This window comes from Trachypithecus francoisi, unplaced genomic scaffold, assembly GCF_009764315.1.
Source record: "Trachypithecus francoisi isolate TF-2019V2 unplaced genomic scaffold, Tfra_2.0 Lachesis_group17, whole genome shotgun sequence".
NCBI classification, from domain to species: domain Eukaryota; kingdom Metazoa; phylum Chordata; class Mammalia; order Primates; family Cercopithecidae; genus Trachypithecus; species Trachypithecus francoisi.
The window spans coordinates 79483040-79508609 of NW_022681462.1; the positions used below are offsets into that span (position 1 = coordinate 79483040).

Consider the following 25570-nt stretch of genomic DNA (forward strand, 5'->3'; position numbering starts at 1 on the left):
AAGCCTCCAGGCACAGACCTTGGGTTCCCACCTTTTTGTATGTAGTATCTGAAAGGAATGCTGAACCTATTAGCCTCAGGCAGTTAGTCTGTTCTCTCTTTTACACACACACACACACACACACATACACACCCCCTCCCCACCCGCACTCCCTGTTCACTTGCTATCTTACACCCTGTATACCCCACACAATGTGGTGTTATAAGTAAGATTTCACAACCACATAAGCTAGCAAAGATCCCTAAGAGGAAAGAAGCAAAGATTTATGGTCATTTTTGTAAAAATAAGGTTTAATAAAACATCAGCAATCTGCATGAGAAGGTAAATTACAATGAGAAACTTAAAAAGCTTATGGTCTAAGTCAACCAATGTAGAAGGTACTGGTTGAAGAAAACAAGCTTTGACTTTTAAAATTTCCTAACCAGGGGATTTATTTAGAAATTCTGGCATTCAAATGTACATGTAAAATCCAATTTAACAGATCAAAATTGTTACACTAAGTTTCACTTAGTATCTAAGTATCCAATCACAATTGTATCTACGTTTCACTTTTGTTGAAGAAACATTATAAAGGTAATTAAAACTCTGGGCGTATACTTATATGGAACTAATTTATTTCCTATTTAACTACCGTTCATTGCGTAAAGTATGTTGTCCCAATTTTCAGCTGTTTTAAGAAATTATAAAACATTGAGATCTACTAGGAAGAGGGACAGGCTATTTCTAAGTGATGCCACTAGTACAATCAGGCTTCTCAGGGGCATCTTTGATTTAGCCATTGACTCACAAGGAAAACAGGAGGTGGATTTGGTTAGGGAGCAACAGCAAATTCAGCCTGACCATATTCCTACTCTAAACACATTTTCAGCATAAAGATGTAAAAAAAAATTTTTTTTGGTTCAAAAGTTATGGTTGCCATGGAGACAAAAAGAATATACCTGAATTTATAAACTGAGACATATTTCAGTTCCTTGGCTTAAAATAATACATCTTTATATTCTTAAGAGACATATCTCAAGATGTTCCTTGCTTTGCCTTGAATACAAATTTTTTTGAAAAGCGTATGTTTCTCCTGAACACACTCATATTTCAACTTTACCACCTATTTTAAGCTTTAAAATTCTTCTTGCCAGCATTTTTCAGCAAAAAAATAATAATAATAATAATAACTTCATGAATGTTTAGGTACTTTTTACAATGAAGGGACATGGCAGCATGGATACTGGGTAGTTGGCTAGGCTCTAAATACCTGATGACTCAACGCTTTGCACAAACCAATCTTGCTGATTATTAAAATTTGTCCCTGGACAAAATTAAAGCAGCGCATGTTAAGGCTTCAAATGCAAAGGATTCACTGTAGTTCATTCTTTCAAGAATAGAAATCGACCATAACTTTTGCTTTATAATTCATGTGATACACCACATTATAACAGATATCTACCGTGTTTCAATGATTTCTGAATGTCATAACATTTGGATTAAATTGCATACAAAAAAATCACTAACCTGAAAAAAATCAGAGGAAAGAACAATATAAATTAGTGACACTGGAATTACAGAATAATTTTCTCCTAAGAAACAAAGTTTTATTTATTTCAAGTAGTGTTGCCAAGCAAATATTTGTAAAGAACACATTTTTATGACTGGAGGCTGTTTAAGTGGTTTTAAGAGTGCTTGAATAACTTTTAAACACGATAAATTTCCATCCTTTAAATTTAATGACCAATATTAATTAGCTCAGTGATTATTTTTTCACATTTAGTCTTAAAAAAAAAAAAAGATTCCTATTAACCAACATACTTAGTCTTGACCTGGATGAATTTACAAAAGCCAGACAATGGGATACAGATTAATGTGGTTTAACTAATACTGAGATTAATCAACATTGCCCTTTTTCCCTGCCAAAGGCTTATTTTCTAGACCTGCTTCACTATGACTACCAAAAGAGTACAACTAAAATTTTATTAGAAATCGCTCAGCTTACACACTCCAATCAGGAAGTTATTTAAATCACCTCAGATAAAACTTTGTGACCTAACCTAATACATCATATGTAGATCATGAACACTTTCAGAAAAGAATCATTTCAATATGTCAAGGACATAGTACCTATGTGAATAAAATGTGTGCTTAAATGTCTCACTGTAAGGAAAAAAATAATCAGTCAGGCTTCATATCAATTAGACAACTTTTACTAAATGAGAAAACTACATTTAAAATGTGCTTTAAAACAAAACGGAATTAGAAAAAAAAGACATATGCATTTTAAAGAACTTTTGCACTGTGCTGAAAATGAAATATCTCTTGCAGTAAGTAATACAATGTGCCAATTCATAAAATATAAGTTAACAGGTTTCTCAATTTAACATTTTCAAAGACGATATTAAGGTCAAAAATGTCACATCTATGGTAGCACATATAGAAGGGCATTATAGATATGATGTCCATCCCTATGAAGCTTACAAATTTGACAATGCTCAATAAAAGCTTTTAGAATCACATCCAACAGTGTCACAGCCAAAGAATCAGAAATCTGTGTCCTGTAAGTTCTCTCCTTCTAAAATCTTCATGTTAACTTTTCTACGTGTTGCCATTTGTTAATACTAACCCTTAAAAAAAAGAGAGAATAGGAAAAGAAAGGCTGCAATAAACTCTTGATCAGGTACAGAAATTATTGCTACTATAGTTCACTACAAAGCATGTCTATACAATATCATATGACCTTTGATTATGAAAAAATCAGAATAAAAATCTTTAGTGACATAAGCCTTACAATCGTATACAACATTCACATGGCAATATTAGACAGTTAAGCACCCAATACCCATAGTTGACAAAATGTCCCACTGACCAGCATTCATTTAAATACATCCTTCGTATAGAGGGAGGAAAAAGAGATAGTGTCAGCTTTCCAAGGCTTGTCAAAAAAGGATTCTCATGTACTGTTGATCTAAAAACAAACAACAACAACAACAACTCAAAAAAAAAAAAAAAAAGAAAAGAAAAAACTCAAAAAAAAAAAAAAAAAAAAAAAAGAAAGAAAGAAAGAAAACCAATGCAGGTGAAGGTGTTACCAGGAAGTTAAGCATGCCAAAAGGTGTTCCGTGCGAATGAAAACCTAAAGCCAAGGTACCACATAATCACATTACCAACTAGTTGGGTAATACTATATGAGCCTTATCTTAAAGTTAAATGAAATGCTACTGCACAATAGAGCATCAATAAGTTAAAAATTAGAGTGCACAAATCCCAATCAGTGGCGATTCCTGTATAAAGCAAAATATTCACTATCAGCTGTAAAGTTTGCCCAGTCAAACTGTATGATTAAAATCACTGGATTGGACAATGTGCGTTTTTAAAAACAATCAATCTCTAAAATTCCTTTTTAATGTAATGAGGCGTAAGTTTTCTTAGTAAGATTAAACAGATATCTAAGTAGATAAGCAAGGGAAAATAATAGTTGGTGAATGTCTGTAAAGCTCTTCCCATATTTCACTTTTAAAAATGTTTAGGGAAAAAAATTAGAAGTATTTGCCATTATTCTAGCGAAAACAAACAAACAAAAACAAAACAAGCTCAAAATAATTAAACAACCAAGCAACACTAAAACCACATTACACAGATGGATCATCATGCTTTCATCTGGTTTAACTATCACATCTAATTTAACTGGGATGCTCTTCAACTTTAAAAATTGTGATACATGAAGATGTAACTTTAATGGATAATTTTGAATTTGGATTTAACTTTGTTGACTATAACAGAGTATACTTATTACAATACAGTGTAGCACATCTTTCTATTAGAAAAAAATTTAAGATCCTTTACCCGTCTCCTTAAGTTAAAGGTGTGACATCATAAAGGGTGTCAAATGGCTGGATGGTTTTACAGTGCACACTTATATATTATGAAGTATGTCCTTAACAAATCTGACGGTTTCTTTACAGAATTCCTTTCTTCACCTTTTCTTCGGTGGATTAGCTGTTCGAGGTGGAGTGACAGGACGTCCAGAATTCAGTCCACCATACTGGTACTTAGCTTTCTTTTCAGATGGTTTCAATATCTTAAAGTAAATTATTAACAAATAATGTTATTCTTTCATATACAGTAAGTTAAGAAAATTGTTACAATTGTGAGTTTTTTCAATAAATGGCATAAACTGCAAAAGTGCAATAAAAATGTAGAATAGCAAAGCTCCATAAACATTTCTTACATTTAAAGTGTGCAAATGTCTGAACTTTGTCATTCCACTCATATTTTAATAACAAAAGTACACTAACTCTATCAACTATCCAATCCTTAGATTTAAGTAAAAAATTTTTTAAAATTAGTGTATCTGTGCTGTGAGGAAAAGAACACCGGTTTAAGAGTCAGAAGATCTATGTTGTCATCATAATTCTGATACAGTAACTTAGGAGGGTAACTAACTTACAAGTCACAAACTCTTCAGACCTTATTATTTACTTATAAATAGATCTTTTTACTTAAAAAACAGCTTTATTGATATAAATCTAATTTTAGAACATTTCTGTCACCCCTAAAAGAAAGCCTGTTCCCATCAGCAGTCACTCCCCATTCCTGCTCTCCACTCTCCAACTAACTTTTAGAGTTAGTTGCTCTAACTCCAAGCAATTACTAATCTATTATCTGTCTCTATAGAATTGCCTATTCTGAAGATTTCATATAACCGGCATCATATAATATGTGGTCTTTTGTGACTGACTTCTTTCACTTAGGTTTTCAAAACCAGTTTTGAAGTATCAGTCCTTCATTCCTTTTTATTGCTGAGTTGTACGTTGTACAGTCCATTGTATGGATGTACCACATTTTATTTATCCATTTGGTAGCTGATGGACATCTGAATTGTGTGAATTTTTCAGCTATAAGGAATAATGCTGTTGTGCCCATTTATGTAACAGTTTTTGTGTGAACATGTTTTCATAATCTTGGGTATACACCTAGAAGTAAAACTGCTGCATCATATGAGAACTCTATCCCCACCATTAATGTATGAAGATTATAATGCCTCCAAATCCTTGCCAAAACTTGTTACATTATACATAAAAAAGTCATGATTTTCCAAAAATAAAACAGTATAGAAAGACAAAGTATTTTTTAAAAAACTATTTAGAACATAATAGTGCCTCAGTGAAAAGAAGATATTAATCCAACACCACTATGACAACTGCTGGAAGGATAAGGTATGGTTACTATATTTAATTTGTAAATGAGCAACCATTTACCATTCAATTGTACTAACTGATGGAAACCGTATAATACGATAAAGAGAAAGAGGAATGGGAAAGCCCCAATGCATTTTAAGAGAAATATAGTGTGTGTACATCAAAGACATAGAACAGCCTTTGCAAGAGCAAAGCACTGAAGCTGTTTTACTCAGTGAACAAGAATGATCTGTAGTAGCACACTAAAGCTAAAACTGGCTTCTTTTTAAAATGTAAATGTTGAAACCAAAAGTTGGTTCTTCAAAAGAATAAATAACATAGACTGCTAACTAGATTAAGAAAATATCCAAATAAGCGCAATCTGAAATGACAAAGTTGACATTACAACCATCCCCACAGACATACAAAATATCTTGAGATTATAAACACCTGTGCACACAAACTAGAAAACCTAGAAGAAATGAATAAATTCATAGAAACACACGACCTCCCAAAACATGAATAAATTCAGAGAAACACAACCTCCCAAAAAAATGAATAAATTCATAGAAACACACACAAACTCCCAAGATTGAACCAGGAGGAAATTAAAATCCTGAACAGAACAATAACAAGTTCCAAAATTGAATCAGTAATAAAAAAAATCTATAAACCAAAAAAGCCCTGGCCCAGAAAGATTCACAGCTGAATTATATCAGATGTACAAACAGCTAGTACCAAACCTACTGAAACTATTCCAAACAATCGAGGAAGAGGACCTCCTCCCTAACTCAGTCTACAAAGCCAGCAGCATTGTAATACCAAAACCCAGTAGAGGTACAGTGAAAAAAGAAAACCTCCGGCCAATATCCCTGATGAATACAGACGCAAAATTGTCAACAAAATACTGAAACCGAATCCAGCAACACATCAAAAAGTTAACTCACCACAATCAAGAAGGGTTTATTCCTGGGGTGCAAGGTTTCAACATATGCAAATCAATGTGATTCACCTCATAAACAAAATTAAAAACACCATATGATCATCTCAATAGATGCAGAAAGGCTTTCAATACAATTCAACATCCTTTCATGTTAAAAACCCTCAACAAGTTAGGCATCGAAAAATTAGAAACATACCTCAAAATAGTAAGAGCCATCTGACAAACCCACAGCCAACATCGTACTAAAAAGGGAAACGCTGGAAGCATTCCCTTTGAGAACTGGAACAAAAGACAAGGATGACCATTCTCACCACTCTCATTCAACAGAGTACTGAAAGTCCCTGCCAGAGTAATCAGGCAAGATAAAGAAATAAAAGGCATCCAAATAAGAAGAGAGGAAGAGGCCGGGCGCGGTGGCTCAAGCCTGTAATCCCAGCACTTTGGGAGGCCGAGACGGGCGGATCACGAGGTCAGGAGATCGAGACCATCCTGGCTAATACGGTGAAACCCCGTCTCTACTAAAAAATACAAAAAACTAGCCGGGCGACGAGGCGGGCGCCTGTAGTCCCAGCTACTCGGGAGGCTGAGACAGGAGAATGGCGTGAACCTGGGAGGCGGAGCTTGCAGTGAGCTGAGATCCGGCCACTGCACTCCAGCCTGGGTGGCAGAGCAAGACTCTGTCTCAAAAAAAAAAAAAAAAAGAGAGGAAGATAAACTATCTTTACTGACGATAATGATTCTATACAAAGAAAACCCCAGACTCTGCCAAAACATGCCTAGAACTGATAACAACTTTGATAAAGTTTCAGGATACAAAATCAATGTATAAAAACCAGTAGCATTTCTATACACCAAACACATCCAAGCTGAGAGCCAAATCAAGAACTGCATTTACAATAGCCACAAAAAGATTACCAAGGAATACAGCTAACCGAGGAGGTGAAAGATCTCTACAACTATAAAGCACTGCTCAAAGAAATCAGATATGATGCAAACAAATGGAAAAACATTCCATGCTCATGGATAGAAGAATCAGTATTGTTAAAATGTCCATACTGCCGAAAGTAGTTTACAGATTCAATGATCTTCCTATCAAACTACCAATGTCATTTTTCACAGCATTAGAAAAAAAACTTTTCTAAAATTCATATAAAATTGAAAAAGAGCCTGAATAGCCAAAGTATCCTAAGCAAAAAGAACAAAGCCAGAAGCATCACACTACCCAACTTCAAGGTATACTATAAGGCTACAGTAACCAAAACAGCATACTGGTACCAAAACAGACATAAACCAATGGAATAGGATGGAGGCAGTCAGAAATAAAGCTGTACTCCTGCAAACATCAGATCTTGAACAAGGTCAACAATAACAAGCAATGGGGAAGAGACTATTTGATAAACGGTGCTAGGATAACTGGCTAGCCATATGCAGAAGACTGAAACTGGACCCCTTTCACCATATACAAAAATTAACTCAAGATGGATTAAAGATTTAAATATAAGACCTCAAACTATAAAAATCCTAGAAGAAAACCTAGGAAATACCACTCTGGACACTGGCCTTGGGAAATAATTTATGACCAAGTCCCCCAAAGCAACTGTGACCAAAACAATGATTGACAAGTGGGACCAAAATAAACTAAAAGACTTCTGCACAGCAAAATAAATTATCAACAGAATAAAGACAACCTATAGAATGAGAGAAAATACAAACTATGCATCCAACAAAGGTCTAATATCCAGACTCTATAAGGAACTTAATTCAACAAGCAAAAAAAAAATCCCATTAAAAATGGGCAAAGGACAAGAACAGACACTTCTCAAAAAACAAACATGCAGCCAACCAATGTATGAAAAAATGCTATCACTAATCATTAGATAAACGTAAATCAAACCACATGATATTGTCTCACATCAGTCAGAATGGCGATTAATAAAAAGCTAAAAGATAATAGATGTCAGCAAGCTTGCGGAGAAAAAGGAATGTTCAAACACTGCTGGTCGGAGTGTAGTTAGTTCATCCATTGTGGAAAGCAGTGTGTAGATTTCTCAAGGAACTTGAAACCACCACCATTCGACCCAACAATCCCACTACTTTGGGTAGGTACAAAAAAAGACAAGCACTTGTATGTCAGTCACAGCACTATTCACAATAGCAAAGACATGTAATCAACCTAGATGTTCATCAACAGTGAACTGGATAAAGAAAATGTGGTACATATACACTATGGAATACTACATGACCATAAAAAGGAAGGAAATCAGGTCCTTTGCAGCAACATGGATGCAGCTGGAGGCCTTTATCCTAAGCCAATTAATGCAGGAAGAGAAAAATCAAATACCACATTTTCTCACTCATAAGCAGGAGCTAAACACTGGGTAAACATGGACATAAAGATGGCAACAATAGACACTGGGTACTACTAGAGTGGAAAGGGTGAGGAGGGGTGTGAAATGAAAAACTCTATGCTCTCTACCTGGGAGATAAGATCATTCATATACCAAACCTCAGCAATATGTAATTTACACATGGAACAAATCTGCACATGTACCCCCTGAACCTAATAGCATATATAAATTACAACAAAAGTGAGCAAAGAACCCCCGTACATGGTATACAATGTGCTTCCTCAAAAACAAACAAAAAACTCTAGATTGTTCTTAATTTAGAATGTTTTTAAGCACAATATCTTTAAGCACAATCTGTCCAATACTGAAAAAGAAAAATATTAAGTGATAGATTATGATTATGGCCAAAAGCTCTATAATTCAGACTCCAGTAAATTGGCAAAAATGCTGGAAAAAGTTGATGTGACTGTGGCTGACTCTGGATTTGATTGATACCATGTCATGTATCAAAAAAAAAAAAAAAAGAATCTGAGCATTATAAAAAAAAATAAATGTTCCTATGACATAAATGGGGAGTTTAATATTATTTTGAAAGTTTTTTCCCTTAGGAAACTTTTTTTTTTTTTTTTGAGGCCAAGTCTTGCTCTGTTGCCCAGGCTGGAGTGCAGTGGTGTGATCTCGGCTCACTGCAACCTCTGCCTCGTGGGTTCACACCATTCTCCTGCCTCAGCCTCCCAAGTAGCTGGGACTACAGGTGTGTGCCACCACGCCCGGCTTATTTTTTTGTATTTTTAGTAGAGATGGTGTTTCACAGTGTTAGCCAGGATGGTCTTGATCTCCTGACTTCATGATCTGCCCACCTCAGCCTCCCAAAGTGCTGGGATTACAGGCGTGAGCCACAGCACCCAGCCAGAGAACTATTTTACTTTATTTTCATCCGAGTTTGTAATTCTCTTTTCCCAGTGTCTGTTCCACCCATTTACTTTGCAAAAGAAAACAAAAGCCTAAACTATTCATTACATTCACATTCTTTTAGTAAGCCACTATTCAACAGGTCATACAGGAATTTTAACAATTTAAACATCTGAATCAAGAATGACTGACGTAACTTAGGTTCCCTAAAACGGTATTTGATATATACCACAAATGCTGGAAACTTTGTGACTGAAAACAGAACTATCTAATGAGTTTTTGAGTGGTAATCACTTCTGAATTAAATAGACTTTCAACACTCGCTCAAGGAAAGTTCCCAAATTTAAAAGGAATTCTGATAATAGTTTTTATTAGATTTCTAGTTTTTATATATTTATGTTTACATCATACCTGAAATGAACACATCAAAGTTTCATCCACACTCATCATTCCACCAGCATTATCAAACTCGCCACAGTAATTTGGGGCTGAAAATAAGGTTACCAACTGTCGTTTAGCAAAAAATTCATATCCATCTTCCACCACCTGTTAAAGGAAATGTCAGAAGAAAAAACATCTATTGGTAAGTAATTCTGAACCATCTATACTAATTAAGATTAACGTGGCAAAGACTGTGCCCCACCGTACCCTCAAACCACCCTGTTTTGTTTTGGAAGTTGTGATTTTTATTCTAAAACTTTGCTTAGAACATTAAAATTGGTGTGCCTTTTCTATAATGGCAACAATTTAGCTTAATTGGAATAATAAATTCATCACTCCTGAAGGCTTAAAAATCATGCCATTTGCAAGGCTCCCCACGAAACAAAATATACTAATAAGTATCACGACTACAGGGAGCTGGGACACTAAGTACTTTTATTTTTTTAAGTTTTAATTTTATTTTAATTAATCTACATGTGTTTTGGAGGGACACCAATTACTACTTTGATGAGGGTATTACAATCCAACTACAGAATCCTTCATTAAATGAGCAACAACCAGACAATGGAAGACTTTGCAAAGAGCTTACTTCTTGCTTTGCTTTTAAAATACCTATTATTATTATATGGCTACATACTGAAAACGTTACTGGCTACACACTGAAAATATTGCTAAGTTGAGTTTAATTTACACAGATCATGCTCCTTAAATTAACTACCAAGAGACTGTATTTTTATTTTTATTTTTAATTTTTTGAGATGGAATCTTGCTCTGTCACCCAGGCTGGAATGCAGTGGTATGATCTTGGCTCACTGCAACCTCTGCCTCCCAGATTCAAGCCATTCTCCTGCCTCAGCCTCCCAAATAGCTGGGTTTACAGGCACCCACCACCAAGCCTGACGAATTTTCATATTTTTAGTAGAGATGAGGTTTCGTCATGTTGGCCAGGTTGATTTTGAACTCCTGACCTCAGGTGATCTGCTTGCCTCAGCCTCCCAAAGTGCTGGGATTATAGGCATGAGCCACCGCGCCTGGCCTTGATGAGTTAACATTTCTAGAACCAGTTGTCAATTTCTGAGTAATTTAAACAATTTTTCTCTCAGTCTACAAATTTGAGGCACGCAATAATATGTAAATATTTTATGTTTATTTATGGTGGGCAAGATTATTTTTAAATTTATTTTAGAGATCCTTTAATTAGCAAAATTATCCTACACCACTTGCTAACACTAAAAAGCAATTACAAAGGCATTTACTTATTAAAATAACTCCTACCTCAGTACTAGGAACATGCTTCTGTTGAAATAACCTTATGGTACAATTTAGATGAACCTTTTCCCTAAGACCATAGCCACATTATCTAATCCCTGTGACTCCTGCTCGACATAGCGCATGGTACTCATGTTTTTAGTTGTTTCTGTGTGTTTTTGTGTGGAGACAGGGTCTCGCTCTGCTGCCTAGGCTGGAGTGCAATGGCACAATCTTCGCTCACTGCAGTCACGACTTCTGGGGCTCAAGAGATCTTCCCACCTCAGCCTCCTGAGTAGCTGAGGCCACAAGTGTGTAGCACCATGCCTGGCTAATTTTTTTTGTATTTATTTATTTATTTATTTTGAGACAGAGTTTCACTCTTGTTGCCCAGGCTGGAGTGCTACCGTGTGATCTCGGCTCACTGCAACCTCCACCTCTTAGGTTCAGGCCATTCTCCTGCCTCAGCCTCCCGAGTAGCTGGGATTACAGGCATGTGCCACCAGGCCCGGTTAATTTTGTATTTTTAGTAGAGATGGGGTTTCTCCATGTTTGTCAGGCTGGCCTTGAACTCCTGACCTCAGGTGATCCACCCGCCTTGGCCTCCCAAAACGCTGAGATTTCAGGTGTGAGCCACTGCGCCCAGCCAATTTTTTGTATTTTTTGTAGAGACAGGGTTTCGTGTTTCACTGTGTTGCCCAGGCTGGTCACGGACTCCGTATTTTCAGTTCTTGGTTTTTTAGTTTGCTTACTTGTTCATTCTTTCAAATTTTCTTTTTTAAAGGCAATATTTGTAGAATGTGAGAGACAATATTTGAAAATAAGCACAATAGGAGGATTTTGGCAGTTTCTGGAAAACAGACGACCAGCAAGCTAGTGCAATTCAGAAACCTGATTTTTAAAAATCATCATTTATTTCTGAAAAGAGCAGTGAATAAAGATCTATGGCTGAAAAAAATTGATTATCAGGGGTCATTTTAGTTATGAAACTTAGCAATTCTGCCTTGTTATCTAATAAATAGAAGGCATATTTATCAAAATCATAAACACAGTTTTACTGATTTAAAAAACTGTTTGCTGGGCTGGGTGTGGTGGCTCACCCCTGTAATCTCAGCACTTTGGGAGGCCGAGGTGGGTGGATCACGAGGTCAGGAGTTCGAGACCAGCCTGGTCAACATAGTGAAACCCTGTCTCTACTGAAAATACAAAAACTAGCCAGGTGGGGTGGTGTGTGCCTGTAGTCCCAGATACTCAGGAGCTGAGGCAGGAGAATCGCTTGAACCCGGGAGGCGGAGGTTGCAGTGAGCCGAGATGGTGCCACTGCACACCAGCCTGAGTGACAATGTGAGACCGTCTCACAAACCACCACCACCACCAACAAAATACTACTTTGCCAAACAACAACAAAATACTACTTTGTCAAAAGCAAAGGATGTGGGAACATGACCTCATTTCAACGGAACAACCAAAAAATCCTGCTAAATAAAAGTGGCATGTAATATATAATATGCAAAGAATGAAAAGCCAGTCACTTGTATCACTTAGGATCAAAGAAAGAGCCAGCAGTAGTAAGTGTCATGGGGAGTAAAGCTCCAGAAAAAAAGGGAAGTACTGTGGGACAGCACACACTTAATTAAATATGCTTTTATTAGTTAATTTATTCAACACTATGTGTGCATGATACAATATGCTACAATGTCAGCAATAGTACAAATCAACAGAGATTCAAATACAAGTCGTAATCCCTTCCTTAGAGAGTATGCAATCTAGTGATGGAGGACATAAAAGACAACCAAAAACCCTAAACTGTATAAATGTTTTTATAATGAAAAATTTCAAATATACACAAAAGTAGATCAAGAAGACTTGAATTAACTCCCATTAACTCATCAGCCTAATTCAATACTTTTCATGATTTTGCAACATTTGTTTCATTTATCTTCCCCCTCCCCTTTTCTCTCTGCTGATATTATTTTAAAGCAAATCCCAGGCATGTCATTTTACCTCTACACATTTGAGTATGCATTCTTGGAAAAACACAGACATTCTTCTTACATAACAATTAATGATTATGACACAGCTAAAATAATTGATACCGGCCAGGAGCAGTGGCTCACACCTGTAATCCCAGCACTTTGGGAGGCTGAGGTGGGCAGATAACCTGAGGTCAGGAGTTTGACACCGGCCTGACCAGCATAGTGAAACCCTGTCTCTACTAAAAATACAACACTTAGCCGGGTGTGGTGGCAGGCGCCTGTAGTCTTAGCTAGTTGGGAGGCTGAGGCAGGAGAATCACTTCAACCCGGGAGGCAGAGGTTGCAGTGAGTCGAGATCGCGCCATTGCACTCCAGCCTGCATGACAGACTGAGACTCGGCCTCAAACAAAAATAAACAATTAAAAGATTAAATAATTGATACCTATTACCGAGTCTACAATCAAATTTTCTCTCTTTTTTGAGACTGGGTTTCACACCCATTGCACGAGCTGGAGTATCTCAAAAAAAAAAAAAAAAAAAGAAATCTAAACCATGTCTACAAAGCTTCAAAGCAGCACTGAAAATTTTGTTAGATTTGCTGTATACTACAAAAACACATTCTTTTTTTTTTTTGAGACTGGGTCTGGCTCTTTCACAAGGGCTGGAGAGCAGTGGCATAAACATGGCTCACTGCAGCCTTGATCTCCTAGGCTCAAGCGATCCTCCCACCTCAGCCTCCCATGTAGCTGGGACCACAGGTATGCACCACCACACCCAACTAAATTTTTTATTTTTTTGTAGAGATGGGATCTCATTTTGTTGCCCAGGCTGGTCTCAAACTCCTGTGCTTAAGCAATCCATCTACCTCAGCTTGCCAAAGTGCTGGGATTATAGATGTGAGCCACCACGCCCAGTCCCCAAATATTTCTAAACATTTCCTCTTTTAGTGTGATAAAAGGTTAACAAATCATTAGATGGTTAAGTGTGAGATCCAGGAACTGGCTCTGCCGCCTCTCCTGCTGCTTTCCTTGTACAACTCATTTAGCTTTCTTGGATATGTTTCCTCAAAACAAAATGAGAGGACTTATGTGAAGTTAACAAATAATAACTATTTAAGAGTCCAGGTGTGGTGGCACACACCTACAGTCCCAGCTACTTGTGAGGCTGAGGCATGAGAATTGCTTGAACCCAGGAGGCACAGGTTGCAGTGAGCAGAGATTGCGCCATTGCACTCCAGTCTGGGTGACAGAACAAGACGCTGTCTGCCCTCCCCGTCTGCCCCCAAAAAAAGAAAGAAAAAAAGAAAACACTTCAGAGTCTTATATTTCATACCTGATGAGCTCGACAAATCAAATCTAAATCATGACGATTCAGAAATTTACTGACTACATCAGCTCCAAAAGTAAAGGAAACACCACGATCATTTTCTCCCCAGCCTTGCACATCCTTATCTGGATCAGACCATAGCAGATCACAGAGCAAACCTTTAAAGGACAGAAATACAGCAATTAAGAACAAAATTTACAGATTTATAGCACATCTACATCAAATTTCAGTTCCTCTCTGGCCCTCTTACTTTTTACTAAACAATGACAATCACTTGCCCAAGTATTCCAGCCTATGTAACTCATATTTTTGTTAAAGCAACCATACAAATATAATCTTCCATGGCCTCTTAAGGTAGTATTTTCCAACCCTTTCCACATATAGGAAATATGTGTATGGCACTTATAGCACAATAATATATGGAAAACACTGTTCATCTTTTGTGTAGTTTCTCCATATGAATAACCAAAGAAACCAGCGGCTCTTCCTCAATAGTTCATCCTTTCCTTACAGTTCCACTGTTTCTGAGCACCAGTCTATTCCGTTAGTGCATTTTATTTATCCCTGAGCCAGTAACAGACTAGAGCTTTTAAGCAAGTCTTTATATTCGGCAGGGCTAGTATCCTCAATTTTTTTTTCTCTCAAGACTGTCTCGGTTACTTTTTGATCTTTTGTTCTTCCACATAAACATTAAAAACAATTTCCCTAATTCCATAAAAAACTCAATTGTGATTTCACTGGAATTGTATTTGATCTATAGATCACTTGAGGGGGGAAAAAACCATTTTCTACTGAGGCCCTGAGGATTTTTTTTTAAATGTGGAAGAACAAAATCAGATCAGATCCTTGACTTTGGTAATGTCTGGGGCCTTGGAAAAGAGGTCACAGTTAAAAATATTTACCTGAGTATTGTTATCATATTAATGGTAGTGGAAATCTTAAGAGGGACTCAGACCACCTTGGGAATACAAAGTGAGAAGACCAGTAAATGAATTCTGAGGACTCCAAACATTTAATAGGCAGGCAGATGATGGAGAATGAGCGTAAGTATTGAGAAGGAATGATCAAGACAAAGGGCTCAGGAAAGGTATCCTGAAAAGGGAAACAACTGTCCTAAAGTAGGACATGTGCCATGAACAAGGGCAGTAGGACAAAGACCAAAAACGTGCCACTTACAATTAAATCATCAGAGCTTAATGTAAGTTTCTTGGTGACTGAGGCTAACAGAGTGGGTAAAAGTCCAACTGTAGTGATGATATTAAAAGGGTGGATGTTGAGATGATGATAGTGATTTTCTAAGAATTATAGTGGCTAAGTGTGTATATATATATATATATATATAAAAATGTGTGTATATATGTGTGTATATATATATATAAATGTGTGTGTGTATAAATGTGTGTGTGTGTATATATATATATATTTGAGATGGAGTCTCAGGCTGGAGTGCAGTGGCACAATCTCGCTCACTGCAAACTCCACCCCCAGGTTCGTGCCATTCTCCTGCCTCAGCCTCCTGAGTAGCTGGGACTACAGGCGCACACCCCACACCCAGCTAATTTTTTGTATTTTTAGTAGAGACAGGGTTTCACTGTGTTAGCCAGGATGGTCTCAATCTCCTAACCTCGTGATCCACCTGCCTCAGCCTCCCAAATTGCTGGGATTACAGATGTGTGCCACCGCGCCCGGCCGAGAAGATATTTTTTAAAAAGTCAGTCAGTTTTAAGAATTTTAAAGAATCCATAAACATCACAGTATGGTTTAGGAGGGAAGGGCATCTTCATTTTCAGTTACAGTACATCATATCTTGATAGAGGCATTATAAAACCATTTGTAGAATTAGTGGCAATGTACTCAATTTCTATCGTTGATATATCCCAAGCTTCCTGTATGATGTTTTAAGAAATTCACTGGCACACAAAATCCACTGGAACAGTCTCAATTCGTAAGCCCTTTCTGGCTGAAGCTGACTCTTCAAAAATATACACACATCCAGTGCTTAATAATGCTCTCACACTTTCCAGCCTGTTTCCAGTAGAAAGCTAAGGTATTAACAATCTATAATTTCAGTGTGACAATAAAACTGTATAAAATTAGAATACAGTTTAAGGTTTAGGAAACATGACAATCTCGATGCATTAAAAAAATCAGGCCGGGCGCGGTGGCTCAAACCTGTAATCCCAGCACTTTGGGAGGCCGAGACGGGCGGATCACGAGGTCAGGAGATCGAGACCATCCTGGCTAATACGGTGAAACCCTGTCTCTACTTAAAAATACAAAAAACTAGCCGGGCGAGGTGGCGGGCGCCTGTAGTCCCAGCTACTCGGGAGGCTGAGGCAGGAGAATGGCATAAACCCGGGAGGCGGAGCTTGCAGTGAGCTGAGATCCGGCCACTGCACTCCAGCCTGGGTGGCAGAGCAAGACTCCGTCTCAAAAAAAAAAAAAAAAAAAAAAAAATCAAATAATGGTAGCAACAACAATCTGGAATTCTTTAACCTTAACAGGGTCAAGATAAGAATTTCAGGCCGGGCACGGTGGCTAATGCCTGTAATCCTAGCACTTTGGGAGGCCAAGGTGGGCGGATCACCTGAGGTCAGGAGTTCAAGAGCAGCCTGGCCAACATGGTGAAACCTCATCTCTATTAAAAATACAAAAATTAGTGGGCAGTGACACGTGCCTGTTATTCCAGCTACTCGGGAGGCTGAGGCAAGAGAACTGCTTGAAACCAGGAGGCAGAGGTTGCAGTGAGCTAAGATCGTGCCACTGCACTGCAGTCTGGGCAACAAGAGTGAAATTCCGTCTCAAAAAAAAAAAAAAAAGAGTTTTCAGTCAAGATTCATTGTTTAATGAGCTAGCATTGCAATCAACTAGACTGTTTCAAATAATGTATTAATTTATAAATTAAATTTCTGAATGTTGCAGACACTATCAAAGACTAACATAACCGTTTTCAGCATCTCAAAAACTTCTCATTAAAATATGCTAAAATAAAATATGCTAAAAATAGAAGCCTAGCATATCACACTTGAAATTTACATCTGAACTATAAACAAATTCTGAAGAATGACTAATACATATTTATATTATACCTTATTTTAAAAATAGCACTTTGGGTGTTTTTTGAAAGACAGGGTCTCACTCTGTCACCCAGGCTAGAGTGCAGGAGCACAATCACAGGTCACTGCAGCCTCAACTTCCTGGGTTCAAGTGATCCTCCTGCCTCAGCCTCCTGAGTAGCTGGGGCACCACCACACGTGGCTAATTAAATTTTTTTTTTTTCTCTCTGTAGAGGTGGGTGTTATGTTGTCCAGGTTGGTCTCGACTCCTGGCCTCAAGTGATCTTCCTACCTTGGCCTCCCAAAGTGCTGGAATAGTGCACAAGGCCTAAAAACAGCGTTTTAAATAAAATCCTATTTAAATACTAGTTTCTATCACATTTAGTCAAATGTATTCTATAATTATAATAAAAAACTGTGATAAAATGCATACTTTTAAAAATAATCAACACAAGTCGTGTTATGTAAAAAAGCTCATAACGCAGGCCAGGCGCAGTGGCTCACGCCTGTAATCCCAACACTTTGGGAGGTCGAGGCGGGTGGATCACGAGGTCAAGAGATCAAGACTATTCTGGCCATAGGGTGAAACCTCGTCTCTACTAAAAATACAAAAAATTAGCCGGGCGCAGTGGTGGGTGCCTGTAGTCCCAGCTACTCAGGAGGCTGAGACATAAGAATCACTTGAATCCAGGAGGCGAAGCTCGCAGTGAGCTGAGATTGCGCCATTGCCCCCTAGCCTGGTGACAGAGAAAGACTCCATCTCAAAAAAAAAAAAACTATAATAAATTATAACACAATTTATTACAACATACAGCGTATTACATGGCTACTGACATCAGAGGATCTATACCATTTATAATGGTTGATGTGTAGTTCTGAGTAGCATTTTTTGTGGTGGTTTTTTTTTTTTTTTTTTTTTTTGAGATAGTTTCACTCTGTCGCCCAGGCTGGAGTGCAGTAGTGAGATCTCGGCTCACTGCAACCTCTTGTCTCCCGGGTTCAAGCGATTCTCGTGCCTCAGCCTCTTGAGTAGCTAGGATTAAAGGTACGCACCACCATGCCCAGCTAATTTTTGTTATTTTTAGTAGACATGGGGTTTCGTCTTGTTGGTCAGGCTGGTCTCGAACTCCTGACCTCAAGTGATCCTGCCCACCTCAGCCTCCCAAAGTGCTGGGATTACAGGTGTGAGCGCCACTGCTCCCAGTCTTCCCACAGATTTCCAATGTAATTTTCACAAAACTGACCACAGGTCTCTAGAGCCTTAAGAGCTCTAAAAATTTAAGCCAGGTACAGCACATGCCTGGAGTCCTAGCTACTCAGAAGCTGAGGCAGGAAGATTGCTTGAGCCTAGGAATTCGAGTCTAGCCTGGGCAACAAAGAGAAATCCCTCCCACACCCCCTTGAAAAAAAGCTCTAAAAATGTGAAATAGAGGATGCAGAAAATAACAAAAAACTACTAGACAATTGAAAAGAAGGTAGTTGTATCCTTGCCTAAGAAGCAAAGAACAAATTATTTTAGTTAAAAAACTTTTGGCTAATTTAACAAGTTTTTGAAAAACAACCAATGCCAGGATGAACGAGGGAATTTAGAAAAATAGGTATGAGGACTCAATAGCAAAATCTTTTTTGTGATTAAATAAGGGTGACAGAATCATATTATGACTATAAATAAAAAGGTTCCACATTTTGAGGATCAGTGCAAAGTGAAGAATTTTGTATTACTGCAAATAAAGTAATCTGCAGCTGACTTACTGACTATAAAAAAACTCTTTTATTTATTACATAAATCAATCCTACTTCCACTAAATGTAATCAGGTTCAAACATGAAAACACTTTACACAAAATAATTAAACTTCTCTCTATACTTACCTGTATCAGGGACATCAGTAGGTCTCATAATTCTCCGAATCTGCTCCATAGATTGCAGGTCTGGTGACAATCCTAAAAATAAAAAGATGAGACATAGTACTGATAGCTAAAAATTTTAATATTTTAATAGTCACTGAATAAAAAGCATACAATCAAAATAGATTCACCATGTGAAATCAAAGATACTGAAAAGTGTCCCATTTAATGTCTTTTTTGTTTTTTTTTTGGGACAGAGTCTTACTCCATCTACCACGCTAGAGTGCAGTAGCGTGATCTCAGCTTACTGCAACCTCCACCTTCCAGGTTCAAGCGATTCTCCTGCCTCAGCCTCCCAAGTAGCTGGGACTACAGGCGCGCGCCACCACACCCAGCTAATTTTTTGTATTTTTAGTAAAGACGGGGTTTCACCATGTTGGCCAGGCTGGTCTCGATCTCTTGATCTCATGATCCGCCTGCCTTGGTCACCCAAAGTGCTGGGATTACAGGCATGAGCCACTGCGCCTGGCTCCTTTTAATGTCTTAAAGGGCAACACAGAGTTATTAGGAATCCCACTTTGATAATAATAAAGCATTATAATTTTTTTTCCATTTTTCCCTACTAGGGAAAAGAAATTCCTTTATATTTCAAAAGACTTCCTAAGGAAAAAAAACCCACTATTCTTTTTTCGAATCATTCCCTGGCCTTCATAGAAACATAATCAACTGCAACCCTTCCTACCACTTTTGCCAGTTCTTGCCACTAATCTTAAACATTTCAACTTCTAAATGAAAGTGCCCCATTTGGTTCCCTAAGACTAAGACCTTCTTTTCACAGCCCACTCTAACATGTTCATTATCTTCATGAAGTCACAAACTACTGATCAGAAGGATTAACAGGAAAAGCTCATAAAAATACTTTGCAATCTTTAAAGTGGTATATAAGCTGCTATTCCTCTCTGGTAGGCAATCCAAGTATCATCACAAGGAATGAAGCTAAACATTCATATCCATACTGCTACACTTCTATCCTTATGCTAGACTAATGTACAAGAACTATAATTCATTACGTGTTTAATATCTACTGGAAAACATATTTCAATTAATATAGTGAATTATGTTCTGCCAGAGAATAAACCATTTATTACCTCAGGCCTAGGCAAGTGCATTTAGCTTTTCAGCGTTTTTCCACTTTAATTCCTCCCGTATACTGATGAAAAACTAATTTTCTTACACTATTTCCATTAAATTACTTCCCTGTACAAAAACCCAATATGGTTATTAAATCATTCATCAAATTCCTTTGCTCAATATTCAAATCTCCACAATCTGATCCCATCATTTCCCAGCATGTACTTGACTTTCTATCTAGTCACGCCAGTTCTTACACATTCCCTAAACTAGCAACAAAGAGTGTCTCAAGTCCTTTTAACTTCTCCAAAGTCTATTTATCCTCTAAAACCCATGCCTCCATACACATATGTGCCCAGTCTTTCCTCCTCCTGACTTCTCTTAATTAGTGTCTTAGTAAGTTCTGACATATTAAGTACCTTTTATTATTCAATTATGTTTCATAAATATCTTCGCAACAGGTTTTTAACTCTTCAAGATCGTCAGATCATACATTATCTACGTATTTTCATGGCATCTAGCCAGGTGTTAAGACATATACACTAATTTTTCAAATAAACTTTCAAAATAAACTTCAAGCTTATATCATAAGCCATACAGAGTAACTTACCAATCTACCAAAAATTATTTTATTTTATTGTTAAGACTAAAGCAAACATACTATATGAAGCCTAGAATTCTTGATATATGTTAATATTAAACTCAATTTTATTTGGATTCTGATGAAAGATTTCAATATGGGCAGAAAGATAACGATCCTCTCATTTTCACTAACAAATAGCAGGGGTGTCTTTCTGTTAAAACATGAGGCAAAGGAGACTTTCTCAAACAACTCTAGTTATCCTCTTTATATGTGAAACTTTATTTAAAGAAGCATTACATTTTTATTTATAAATAAATTTCTATTATTAAAAGAGGTTTAGCCATGCTTAAAACAGTTTTAATCACTTGAGTTTTCACACAAGCACTGCTTTGTTTTCCCACAGTCTCTTAATTATTATAGGTATTTTCCGAATAATAGAAGAATACAAAAAATCTGTAAGGCAAATTTACTAGTCTACCTCCATGACAACAGAAGATCTTCTCATCCACAATGGCTGCTATAGGCAGACAGTTAAAACAATCAGTGAAGGTCTTCCACAATTTAATATTAAATCTTCGTTTGCCTATAAAAAGAACAGATAGAATAAATTTAAAAATCTAAAACTGTTCTCATCAGTTATCTCAAAGCCACAGGATTATGAATGATTTCAATTTTCTTCTTCATGTTTATCTATAAAGAACTTTTTCTATAATGCATAAATGTTATTTACATACTTTTAAAAAGGCAACAACTATAATAAACATTCAATACTTTCAGTAAAGTTACCAAGACTTCAAAGATTGTGCTGGGGGGTACAGGTGGGATGGGAAGATGTTGGTCAAAGAATACAAAGTATCAGTTGGGTAGTAGGAATAAACACAGAAGATCTACTGTATAACATAGTGACTACAGTTAAGACTATATTATATCCTCGTGAAACACTAAATTTTAAGTGTTGTTTTCTCCCAAAATGCTAACTTTTTGAGGTAATGCATATGTTAAATCAGCTAGATTTAACCATTCTGCAATGTATATGTACTTCAAAACATCATGCTGTACATTATAAACACATACAATTTCTGACAACTTAAATAAAATAAACCTAATCAAATTTAACACATAAAAAACAAAACCCAAAGACTATGCTAGGTGTTTTATGAAATACATCAAACAATTTTTGTCTTTTAAGATCACTACAATACAGCAATTTTTAAACAGTCTAATAGGCTCTTGGCTCATTTTTTTCCCTTCAATATGTGGACTAAATACCTAGCCAAACAAGCAAGCAGAAGTGAAAGGGTGCCTCTGGAAACTGTCCATTTTAACACTAATGCATTGAGCAACACAGTATAAACTTACTGCCAAGGAAGGAAAATTTCCAAGTGTTTAACTGGTATTCTCTCTTGTGTGAATTACAATTTGGCATTATAGGAAGTATAAATAGAGGCACAAAGGCTATAATTTTCCTATAGCCTAGCATAAAAAGCTACGACAAAGACAACCTCAAGTGTATGTTCACCTTTTTAGAGTTACTCAATTTTCCTGAATTTGGTAATAAGGTACAACTACTAAGCTAGGGAAGGGATGAAAGACACAAGTACTAACTTCCTGTGCTTTTATGCCGCCACCTGCCCCTTAATGAGTAAGTACGTAACTCAAAGCGCTGTTTACAAGTTGCTCTCCCATACATGATTTCATTTGATGTCATTTCTACCCCCAAGGACATTCTTGCCCGTCTTTTATCCTTTAAAAATATACCTCCATTTCTGATGTAGCTTTAGGAAGAATGTTGTAGTTTGATGTACTCCAACCCATTTCCTCTGTTAGTCTAAGTAATTCAAACCACACACTACATCTCAGAAATAAAATACAGTATCAAATCAAACACAGAATCATTTCTATTAGAATATAAGCTCATGGCCAGGCGCAGTGGCTCACGCCTGTAATCCCAGCACTCTGGGAGGCCGAGGTGGGTGAATCACCTGAGGTTGGGAATTCAAGACCAGCCTGACCAACACAGAGAAACCTCATCTCTACTAAAAATACAAAATTAGCCAGGCAAGGTGGTGCATGCCTGTAATCCCAGCTAACCAGGAGGCTGAGGCAGGAGAATCACTTGAACCCGGGAGGTGGAGGTTGCAGTGAGCTGAGATCGGGCCATTACACTCTAGCTCAGGTGACAAGAGCAAAACTTCGTCTCAAAAAAAAGAAAAAAGAAAGGCTATTTTCATTAAGCACTGGAAGCCTGACAGAGCCTTTTTTCACTACAAGGACATACAATCCCAGCTAGGCTGATGATCTGCTATTTGGGTGGACAGGTAAGGCCAATCAGTGCTGGATAAACACTTGGGGGGAAAAAAAAGAATATAAGCTCCATGAGAACAGAGATCATCTGTATTGTGTCTTGCTTCACACACTGTGTTCACAATAGTGCCTGGCACATATAACACACCCTCAAACTTTGTCAAATCATTATGTAAATCAAGGAGATATGAATTTGAATAGGTCTCTAACATAATTAAGGACTGAAAAAAAGCAAAAATAGATTCTAACAGGGAAGACAGCAATATAAAAAAGAATTCAATTTGAAAATTATAATTGATTCTAATTAACCAAACATATACTTACTCTCGTACTCTAATAAAACCAAAAGACCAAATTTGAATCTAGTAGGGTATTTTAATAATAACACTTGGAAACATACAATACCAAATCAGTGATTTCCTACTAATGAAAAAGAGAGTAAAATAAGGATACTGCAGAGTATTCAGTATCTTTGTCTTCCACGGTTTATAGACACATATTTAAATTCTAACAATATTAAACTCTGACTTTTAAAGAGTTTCACAGAATTTCTCAATTCGTGTGACACAGGACTAATAGAGCTTCTGTCATACTACAAGAATGCTGAGAGCTAAAACCTTAACGGACACTAGAAAACCAAGAGCCACTGTCTACAGTGACTTCTGTTTCATCTGAATAGTTTCTAGATAAACTAATTTTAAAAGAGCCTCTTCAGCCAGGTAAGCTGCAGCCAGTCAATCTGAAACATGACCAAGGAGATCTCAAGGAACCAATTTAATTAGTAACATGTTTCCCAGTTTCAGGTTCCTCTTCCTGGCCTATGCCTGATAGATCTTATTTTGAAAAAACTCTGAATCAAAGGAATTATTTTGAACCAGAAAATAATTAGGCAATGTTTCCATGAATTACTTTTCTAAGTCTTTATTTTCACTTACATTCATCATAGAATCCATAAATGCGATTGATGCTAGCACACTCATGGTTTCCTCTTAAGAGAAAGAAGTTCTCTGGATATTTGATTTTATAAGCCAATAGCAAACAAATGGTTTCCAAAGACTGCTTTCCTCTGTCCACATAATCTCCTAAGAAAAGATAGTTGGCTTCTGGTGGGAAACCTCCATATTCAAATAATCTCAGTAAATCCGTATATTGTCCATGAATATCTCCTAAAAAGAGAAAAAGTCAGTTTTAGAAAAACTGGTTACTGTTATAAGCAGCTTCTATGAAATGATTCCCAATGTTCACATCCTGTGTAATCCTCCCCTGCCCTTGAGTATGGGCTATATTTAGTGACTTACTTCTAACAAGCAAAAGTGAGACGGGCTGTCACTTCCAAGATTAAGTTACAAAAGACTGTGACTTTCATCTTGCTTGCACTCTCACCTTCTTCCATGCTCGCTGATGAAACCAGCTGTCTAATGAAGCATCCCACGTAGCAAAGAACTGAGGGAGGCCTCTGACCAACAGCTCATTTGGAACTGAGGCTCTTAGTCCATCAGCCTATAAGGAACTGAATCCTTTCACAGTTCAACCTTCAGATGACTGCAGCCCGAGATCACGACTTAATTGGAGCCTTGGGAGAGACCCAGAGCCAGAGGACCCACTAAGCTGTTCCTGAATTCCTGACCCACAGAAATTGTGAGATGGTAAATTAATGTTGCTGTAAGCCACAAAGTTTTGGAATGATTTATTATACAACAATAGATAACTAAAACAATCTTATTATCTGGTAGTTTAGCTTACGTCACTTTTTAACGCCAAATATGGAGACAAATAGTAAAACTTTAGAAATACGTAGTACAAATAACTTCTATTACCTTCAAGTTATTTCTATATTACATTTTAAAGAAACCTTCAAAGAATACTTTAATTCTAATTTTAAGATCACCTCTAAGTAACTACATCTGCTTCATTTAAGTTTATACAGGGGACTGATTATTTTCCCCAAATTCCGAACTACTACCTCTTACTTAAAGGTATGATATTCTAGGCCGGGCGTGGTGGCTCAAGCCTGTAATCCCAGCACTTTGGGAGGCTGAGACGGGCGGACCACGAGGTCAGGAGATCGAGACCATCCTGGCTAACACCGTGAAACCCCGTCTCTACTAAAAAATACAAAAAACTAGCCGGGCGACGTGGCGGGCGCCTGTAGTCCCAGCTACTCGGGAGGCTGAGGCAGGAGAATGGCATAAACCAGTGACCTGAGATCCGGCCACTGTACTCCAGCCTGGGCGGCAGAGCGAGACTCCGTCTCAAAAAAAAAAAAAAGTATGATATTCTAAGTTAATTGATCC

The 25570-nt window shown here is 37.3% G+C and overlaps 1 protein-coding gene across 4 annotated transcripts in view; it reads right to left on the reverse strand.

The window, feature by feature from the left end:
• Window positions 1-269: 269 nt before the first annotated feature.
• PPP1CB (protein phosphatase 1 catalytic subunit beta) overlaps window positions 270-25570 on the reverse strand; it is a 52798-nt gene continuing 27497 nt past the window's right edge. For all 4 annotated transcript variants that reach the window (XM_033176169.1, XM_033176172.1, XM_033176171.1 and 1 more), the window contains exons 4-9: window positions 24212-24442; window positions 21451-21555; window positions 19283-19354; window positions 14363-14514; window positions 9777-9911; window positions 270-4063 (exon numbers count right to left, since the gene is read on the reverse strand). In XM_033176169.1, the coding sequence (XP_033032060.1) occupies window positions 3959-4063; window positions 9777-9911; window positions 14363-14514; window positions 19283-19354; window positions 21451-21555; window positions 24212-24442 (800 nt within the window). In that variant the 3' untranslated portion in view covers window positions 270-3958. The remainder of the gene's footprint in view (window positions 4064-9776; window positions 9912-14362; window positions 14515-19282; window positions 19355-21450; window positions 21556-24211; window positions 24443-25570) is intronic.